We start from the raw sequence: 9,648 nt of genomic DNA on the forward strand, positions 1-9,648 counted from the left end.
GGTTACAAACATGCCCGGTATGGGAAAAAATACGGTTTTGGGTGGTTCTTATGCCATGAAATAGTTGTAGGAGAGGCTGAGGAAGCTAAAAATGTCTATAACACAAATTCCATGATTTTGAGCCGAATTTTTATTTTGGGAGTGTTGTCCCCCTTAAGTACTTGTAGTCTATTTGCTTTTTATATCTGTAAAAGTATTAATATTTTCGTTGCCCTGTTGAAAGTATTAGTTGAGATAAAGAAACAGTATACCGTAAATAAAGTACACTTGTTAATCAAGCACACGGCGTGGTGCTCGCACACCCTTTCGCTTCTGCACTAGCCTAGAGCCTACGCATTGCTTGCTGCGCTGGGCCTCTATCTCTCCCTAACCTATTTCGGGTGAGGTGACCAGGTGACCTGTTAGGATGTAGATCTACCCCCTTCTGCATCCCAGTAGGCCTACGTGGGGACAATTGTGCGCTCTGCAAGCTGCGTGGATTGAAAGTAGTGCTATAGACTAGACCAGTGGTTTTCAAAGTGGGCTCTACCGCCCCCAGGGGCGCGGTGGCGAGAGTTTGGGGGGCGCTGTGGCGAAACTGGGCGATTGGGGGGCGCTGGTGGGCGCTAAGGGGGCGGTGTGGAATTTTCAAGACCTGCAACATAAAAAATGATGAAGGGGAAAAAGCCACACAGAAAAACAAAAAACAAAAACAAAAATTGATAGCTTAGGCATAGTTTACACTTATAACTAAGAACTTTCTTTCCCAGCCCGCAAATCCCATATAAAGAAGATTCATCACGACAAATCTGACCAAGATGTGGCATACTTCAAAACTCTAAAGATCAATTTTCAGAAATGAAAATCAGTGAAACCGATGTTTGCAGCCAACGTCGATCAAGCTGATGAAGGCTTACGAGCAACCTATAATTTATCTCAGCTAATTACAAAGGCAGGGAAACACCATGCTATCGGTGAGGACCTCATAATATTGCCTGCGATAAGAGAGGTGGTCAGCACAGTCCTGCAACGTGCCCAGGAGCCTGTGTTGAAATTTCTCCTACTAAGTGCAAATAACATTCAAAGACGTTTAGATGAGATGTCAGCTAATGTTGAGGAATCACTGTGCAAAATGCTGAAAGAACGTGAGCTCAGCCTTTAACTGGATATCAGTTCATAGAGGGTGAGAAAATAAAGCAAGAATTGTTATTTGCGAAAATGTCGGAAACAGATACCAAAGTCCATTTTCAAAGTGGTCCAAGAATGTTTCGAGGAGAAACAGATCCCTCTGACCAATACAATTGCCTGTGCAACAGATGGGGCACCGTCGATGGCAGGTCGGAAACGTGGATTTATGAACTTCTTGAAGAAATCAGTCCATGGAGTATTTACTGTTTACTGTGTCATTCACAGACAGAATTTGGTTGTAAAAAACCTGAATGATAGTCTGCATGACACACTGGCCATTGTCATCAAGTGTGTGAACAAGATCAAAGTCCACGCTTTGAACTCGAGACTGAAAATGACGAGTACTTTCAATGCTTACTTTTGCACATTTAAGTCTGGTGGCTCTCGAAAGGAAACTGTTGAACACAATTATTGTTCTGCTTGTTTGACTCTGTGCTGGAGTTAAAAAAAAATAAAAAAACAGACATTGATCTCTGCAAAAAAACTGAAAGAGCACAATAACAACATTGTGCTCCTCACAGATCTTTTCTCAAAGTTCGACCAGTTCAACTTTCAGCTGCAAGGGGATGACACCAATCTGATCAAGGCTTTCGTCATTCTTGTCGAAATTGGAAATGATCCGCCGAAACATTGGCAGAAGAAAATTTCTCAGTTTCTTAGCTTGACGAAGACACTGAAAGAAGGGCGCATTTCTGAAGTACATATTACTACAAATATATATAGCAACCACCTCAGATATTTGCACGCTGATATGAAGACAACGTTTAGCCTCCTGATATTTTTTAACTGGAAATTTCATACTGGATACTGGACCCATTGAACACTGAAACAGATGATAACTTGCAAGTAGCAATTGAAGAAGAGCTTCTGACGATGAAATGTGACTTTGAAATCTAACCATTGTTCAAAAAGCCGTACCAGTCATTCTGGTTGAAAACTGTTGTGCTAGACAAATATCCCTCCCTCCCTGTGGGAAAAAATCAAGTTGTTGTTCATCTCTTTTCCCACCTCCTATCTAGAAGAAAGGGGATTCAGCGCAGTGACAAGGCTGCTGAAGAAGTGGAGCGATTTGCGTCTGCTACTGACCAATCTGAAACCTGATGTTGATAAGTTGGTTCCGTCTTAGCAGGTCCATCCTTCTCATTAGGATAGTGTCAATAACTTATTTGTGCATGCTTACTCCGTAGTTTACCCTTACTTGATATCTCAATGTGTCTTTTCTTTCTTTTTTTTCTTTTTTTCTTCCTTTTAAAAAAAAGCAAAACATTCACTTGTTTAACAGAGTTTTTTTATGTGCACGTGCTACCACTGTTGATGAAACTGATGATGATGATGATGATGATGATGATGATGATGATGATGAGGATGATGATGATGATGATGATGATGATGATGATGATGATGATGATAATGACGATGATGGTGATAATTACAGACTAAGATCCATGCATACTTTTTCTTTCGTGTGGTTTCTCACATTTGAAAAACTTAATAATATTTTTATTTTCTACAATGGAGATATTTGATACAAATCTCAGGCAACTTTATTGCAGCACCTTGATGGGAGAAAACCTAGGCGATCATAAATCAGGCAGCGCAGCCCAAGAACTACACACCTTGCTTGTGGACTGACACACCGGCCGCTCAGGCTTCGGCCCACAGCAAGCAGTGACCTTCGTAATGATAATAATGATTACAACGGACACGGCTAGGCGGTCTCTTTCTCCCCCCCCCCCTCTCTCTCTCTCTCTCTCTCTCTCTCTCTCTCCCTCTCAATCTCTTCCTCCTCTCTCTCTCTCTCCCTCTCTCTCTCTCTCCCTCTCTCCCTCTCAATCTCTCCCCCCCCTCTCTCTCTCCCCCCTCTCTCTCTTTCTCTCTCTCTCTCTCTCTCTCTCTCTCTCTCTCTCTCTCTCTCTCTCTCTCTCTCTCTCTCAATGATATAGCTTCCCTGTGTTTGTGTTCAAACTAACGAACATGTAAAAAATTATTCTAGACAGACAAAAGCGATGGAAAGACAGAAAGTTGACTTGAGTTGAGTTAGAGTTTTACGGAAATGGAGGGCACACACTGATATGTTTTGACACCTTTTCATAGGATAAAATGTTTGGTAAGCTAGCAGTCCATGCCCGACATTCTGTTTCATCCGAAGGAAATCCATACAAGGTCACTTTTTCTGCACCTTTCTGACTGTCATAGCCAGTTTTGCATCCACCAACTGAGCATTTTCTTCCCATTGTTGTTCTTATTCCTTCAGTTTATTTTGAAGGTGTCAGTCACAGTCCAACAGAGTCATAACCACACATGATGAAAGCAAGAAATAGGCCTAGAAGAGAAGCATGTAAGCACTGCGAAAGAACAGCAGATATTAATTATAAAGCAGGTCGGGAAAAACACAAAGGAGCTCCCCCATAATTATGATCCGTATACTTTTCCCTACCTAACAAGGGTGGGCCCCTAGACGCTCAGAGTCTAGATATATAGATTTATATCTACATGGTCCTTTTAGTCTATTGTTTGTGTTACAAACTAATCTAAATCTAAAAGCAGATCTAGGGATAGGATGGAGAGTTCGTTTTTAGTGGTTGTTTGCATAGAGAGGTTCTAAGTCAGTGAAGAGTGTGTGCGGATCAGAAGGGGGGGCCTCCACTGTGTAGACATGGATTTTAGAATGGATTTAGACAGATATGAATTAAACGTGCACGGTCAAAACTTCACTGTAGGTTTAATCTAAACACGTACACTGATGGAAGAGATATTTGATATTCACACAATCCAGATGATTTGGAAAAAAAACAACTGCATTAGGCCTCAACTAAAAGAATCCAGACATTCACTGAGAACGATGGCGATGAAGAATCTGAAAATGAACAGTAGGCCTACAGTGCAACCAAACAGCACTTCAAATTTGCGATCTCAAGACTGTTGGTCAATCTTAATTAATTAATTAATTAGTCACCACTTCTGTTCCTCAACACACACAATGATGTAGAAAATATTCACATAATCCAGATGACTTGAAAAGCAAACTGCATCAGGCAGAAATAATCCAGTGTCAAAGCATGAGAAAACAACAATTCAAACTGACCGCCGCACCCTGCGTAGGCTTATCACTACTAATGATCTACAAGGTTGTGGGCTTACTACACGGGTGTGTCAGCCCACAAGGAATCTAGGTCAGTAGCGCGCAGGTGACCTGATTATATGACCGTCTAGGAGAAAACGTTTCATAAAGATAATGTCAATCTGTTTTCAAACCAACGATCACGGGCGTTTTTATTTATTTATTTATTTTTTTGGCGTTTTGCTTCTGTAAATGTGATAATACACGTTTTATTTTTTTATTGATGTCGTTTAGTACCAATGACAACTATATGCATAAAATGACAGTATTTTGCTCTCAATGCCCTTGCATAAGATTGAAGAAAAATGTGTTTTATTATCTCTCATACACGCTTAATTTAAAACTCTGTAATGATGGTGATTTGTGACTTAACTAATATTCAGAACTAAATCATTAGAATTTAGGTACGTTACCTTCAACCCTGCTGTTTGGGCTCTCTCTTTATTTGTGATTTTTAAATTATATTACGCCTGTCGTTATGTCAGATTGATGGTTGGGGTGGAGTAGAGGGCGCTGGGACTCAGCTGGGTGAAAAAGGGGGCGGTGGGCTCTTTGCTTCAGATGGCGCTGCAGTCTGTTTTGAAGCTCTCTTTCGTTTTTCCAGAAGAAGAATAGGAATAGCACCTCCTTGCGTGCGCAGATCGACTGCTGTTCATCAGCAGTTCGGGTTCGTTCAGTGTGGAGTTTGTTTTTTAAAATTTTAATGACCTCTAGCCTTTCATTCTAAAGTCAAATCAAACGAAAAAAACAATCACCCTTTCCTCTGGAAGATGTTTTTTGTCAGCGTAACCATTTTTAAAAAAACGTTCTTCCGAAATTCATTCAAAAACTTGCTAGTTTCACTTTGATTTTTTAAACTCAAGTAGGACAACTCTGTTCGCAAAAGGTGCGCTTTTGTGAAGAGGGCGCCACCAAATTTTGAGGACACTTTTTTAATTGGCTCAAAGAGAGAAGTGGCCCCTCTTGTTATGTAGACTCTTTGACTTTAGTTAAAGTTAGATCTATACTTTCCGTTCTGAATGGTTTCTGAAAACACTAACACAAAGCAAAGAAGCATAGATGTCAGTCAGTACTACAGTATGTAATACCAATATCAGTGAGACTAAACTCTTTGGTAGAACATGACAATTATCAATTTTTTATTTCACATTTGGCTGTTTTTGTCTTGCGTTTCGCAGAGAGGAGCCGGTGTCATAATCGAGGTCACGATCTGATTATAGGACGGTAATAAGTCGAGGAAAAAAAGCAAGCACTGGAAGCAGTTAATATATTAATAGGAGTTAGTTCCCCTCACATCTGTGAGGTAGACTCGACCAGAGTAATAGTTCGCTTACATAATCAGTGCTAGTGACTGATCATAACTGTGGCCCGAAAGGGATGAACAGGGTATTTGTGGCAATGTTTTGACTGTTGCACACATGTTCCCTTCAACAATTTTGGTAGACTCTTCCAACCTCACTGTAAGCTTACATAATCAAAGCTTGAGACTCCTTATGGAGTGACACGATAGGGGTGAACAGGCAATGAAACCGGTTTGAATGTTAGGCACACTGTTCATTGGTGATTTTGAGCGTCTTTTTTTTACATTTAATTGGTGAGGTTTACGTATATGGGTGGATTTGACTGCGGCAATGTTTCAAAATTAGGAGGGGAAGCAGGGATTATTTGATTATATAGACGCTTCGCCACTGCAAGGCATAGCTATTGTCTCTTACAGGCCATGTTACATTTGCCAATTGCATATGAACGAATCCAATTGCTTGCAGAAAAAAGCATGAGCATCTTAGTTTAGATATTTTTAGAAGTTGCTTCTTCGTGTTATGTAGCCGATGTCTCTTTTTCTTTTTTTTAACTTTGACTTTGGGCATTTGCTGATGTCTGAAGAATTTCTGTGCCGTCGTTATATTTCATTCTCTGACTGTTTAATGTCCTTGTTAGAATCCTGATTCGTCCAGATTGCTGTTCTTATAAGCGCGACGGAATGAATTGTTGTATACCTACATTTTCTGGCGTACGTTTCTGGTCAAAACGAAAACAATCAATCACAGACTAGGCAAATATGGAGGCATTTGAAGCAGAAATTCATGACAATCACAAAACTTTTCTTCTTTGTATATTTGTATAAAGACAATACATGTACCATACGCGCTTTTTCTCCCAGTGATGGTTCTGTGCCAGAGCACACTTTTCGCCGCTTTGCATTGCGCCATAGTACAAATTGATACAAATATTACCAACAACCTGCCCAATACCTTGTAACTCTACCACAGACAAAGATATTATGTTAAAAGCAGAATGTTTACATTTTCCGAGTGATAAGCGAACGGCAATGACAAGACAAATATTACACAGCATTTAGAATTAAGCTTGTTTGTTATAAACGACGGAGAGAGACGCTGTATAGTCGGTCACCATCCCCTAGTTGTCATGCAAGAAGGCCGAATCACTGATCCTTCACTTTAGGCTCGTTGAAGAGAATTGGCAGAGTGAGTCCAGCATCTATGATGTTGCGATCCCCAGTGGTCAGTTTTGCAGCATCTGACGCGTAGAACGCAATTATCTCAGCCACGTCTTCAGACTCTCCATAAATGCCCTAGGGGAGCGTAGGCAGCGACGGTAGTGAGGAGCTGAGATGGGGGCACGAAAGAAATGGTGAGAAAAAGGTTGAATTTACGAGAAAAATATTGAAAAAGTGAATACACGAATACCTCAAGCACTGCCTCACCTGAGACCATATAAACTGTTTGGTCAGATTATACAGCAAGTCTGGCACCGAAAGAGTTGATAACATTGATCTTGCTTTATTAACTGACCCCCCCCCCTTCCTCCCCTCCTTTCCCTCCCCTGCCCCAAACTTAAATCTTGTATCAATTTGTCTTAATCATATATAAGGAAATGGTTCTGGCCCTAGTATTAATCATCAATGTTTTGCATTTGTCTTTGCTATGAACAAAATAATTTATTGTGTCTAAAAATGTGATTGCTTTTAGCGTGACTCGTATCAGGTCGGCATACATTTTTTAAAAAGGGAACAGCCAGAAGATATTATTCTAGATTAGCTACGGTTCAAAAGATATCATCCGAGTATCTACAACAATTGATTTAGGGGTGGATAAACTACATGGATTTGCTGCTTCAATAACACTGGTGTGGCACTGAAGAAAATGGCTAACCAGGTTAAAGAAAACGCTTTTAGTGAGATGTATGCATTTCTTATAAATGAGCAAAAAGGACCTCAACACAGAGAAGGAGATCCATCCGCTGCTACCAAAAAAAGGAGAATTTGGACACAATGTAAACAGGGATAAGTTGTTCCGGATGGAAAAAAGAAAAGGATGGCCTCAGATTGTTTGAGTACTGAAAGAGAGCCTGCTTTCATTCTGGAAAGGGGGCTTTTTAGTTTGAAAATATCCTCCCACGGCGGGGACTCAAACCAAACTTTAGTACAAAAAGAGCTTCAGGAAGTAGGAAAATGAAAGTAAAGGAGCAAAATTCTAAGATAGATTTATTTACAGCTGGGTAGATCAAATCACACCAGGGAGAGTAGAACATTTAACTAATCAATATGTTTAACATTTAAATTGCGCCCACGATCTCGTTTCTCTCAACGTATGTCTTGCAGGATGATGAATGTTCTTCAAGAGTTGCTTAGGCCACAATTACATCCGAGACTTCTGATATTTCTATCCCGTCGATACTCTCCGCGACAAGATTTGCTTGGTCAAGAGATTTGAGCTTCAGTGCTCAACAATGCGTGGTAGTACACAACTATCCTAAGCAATCTCAGACACAAAATAAATGGGCCAGGAAGTTTCCAGCTGAGTGACATGTAGCTGACAATGGTGCTGCCCAGTGATATCATCAGGCCTCTTCGTGTGCAGTTGCCGCGAAATTGACAGCTCTCGTTGTGGAAATGACCCCTAAACAGGCAATTAATTTGGTCCTACATATTACAGTGGAATCCTGTTATAACGAGAGGGAGGGGACCGGTGCGAAATGACCGTTATAGCAGGATTCTCGTTATTAGGGATCCAGTTATAAATTCAAGGGAAATAGTAAAGTAGAGCTGGGCCTAATCTATGAGTTAAGTGTTCTGTTTATTCCTTTTTGTATTTCCCCTGATGATGATTTTGTCCAACATGATCTCTAGGTCTTACTACTCTTACTTGATCAAAAATCAAATCAGGTTTTTTCTCTAGCACTAGCAATGTTGACAAATCGGCTTTGGCGATCAGAAAGAAGGGGCTCTGGCTCTAGGCTAACTTGCCCGCTGTGTTATTCCCCACCCCACCACACCCTGTGGTGCGTTGCGTCTGCTTGTGCACGTCACGCATTCGCTCCATCTATCATAGCATCATTGTGACCTCTCAATCCCGTACCAGAGAAGTGAGAGGCACGGTATGCCTAGATAATCTAAACTGGGCTGGCCTGTCACACGATGCGTTCTGCTTGTCTGCGCATGCCACACCCTCCCCACTGTTGGTTCGCGTGGGCTCTCCCGTTTTTTGTTTCGTTGGATCACCAATTTTCTCAAATGGCGAGGTTTTATAAGTTTAATTGGTCTGTGTGCTGTGCACAGCATCAGCATTATTCCGCTATAACCGATTCGCGTGACTGTCTGATTGCGCAATAGCAGTATTTTATTTACCAAGATAAAGAAGGGAAAAAACGGGGTTTTAGAATAGGGTCTTTATAGCAGACTTCTCGTTGTTTCAGGACTCGTTATAAGTGGACTCAACTGTATCATTACTGCAAAAACATACTTTTTTTTCCTGCTGTCTGACAATGATAATATTGCCATGAACTGGGGTGACTAAGACATGTACCTGGAAAAAATGTTATGATGATTTTAAGATTATTTCTTTCGATATCAAAGGTGATTTTACCCATATGAGCAGTAAATTTGTGGTGTATTTACATAAACATAGCTCAGCAGCAACAACTTTAGCTGATCTGAGGTTTGTTTTTAAGATGGCTACTGCCTGCATTTGAAATCGACCTCTGCAAGATCTCTTTAAATTTTCATAAAATGATATTTAAAATCTAGTAACTAATCTACTTGGTCGCTCTCGATCGAGAAGTGACACTTTAATTTTTAAAAGATGTATGTTGGGCTCCTAGATAGTCTGATGAGCCATAAAATGTGTGTATTTTAAAGATAATATTATGTTGAGTAAGATTTTGACAGAGGGTGCCTAGTTACCCCGGTGTCCATTGACATGGTCGGGGTAAGTCACCCTAGACTCAAAAAATGATATTTGGAGAATGTTCATTCCTACTTGCAACTTTGCAAACATATATCCTCCTTTTTTCACAGGGTTACTACTACTACTACTACTACTACTACTACTACTACTACG

General features: G+C 40.6%; 1 protein-coding gene across 1 annotated transcript in view; it reads right to left on the reverse strand.

Moving 5' to 3' along the window:
- Window positions 1–6,731: 6,731 nt before the first annotated feature.
- The window catches only part of LOC106012627 (craniofacial development protein 2-like), a 33,010-nt gene continuing 30,093 nt past the window's right edge, over window positions 6,732–9,648 (reverse strand). Inside the window, exon 2 of the mRNA XM_013086132.1 lies at window positions 6,732–6,881. Within this exon, the coding sequence (XP_012941586.1) occupies window positions 6,732–6,881 (150 nt within the window). The remainder of the gene's footprint in view (window positions 6,882–9,648) is intronic.

Source organism: Aplysia californica, unplaced genomic scaffold (assembly GCF_000002075.1).
Source record: "Aplysia californica isolate F4 #8 unplaced genomic scaffold, AplCal3.0 scaffold00017, whole genome shotgun sequence".
In the NCBI taxonomy this organism is placed as follows: domain Eukaryota; kingdom Metazoa; phylum Mollusca; class Gastropoda; order Aplysiida; family Aplysiidae; genus Aplysia; species Aplysia californica.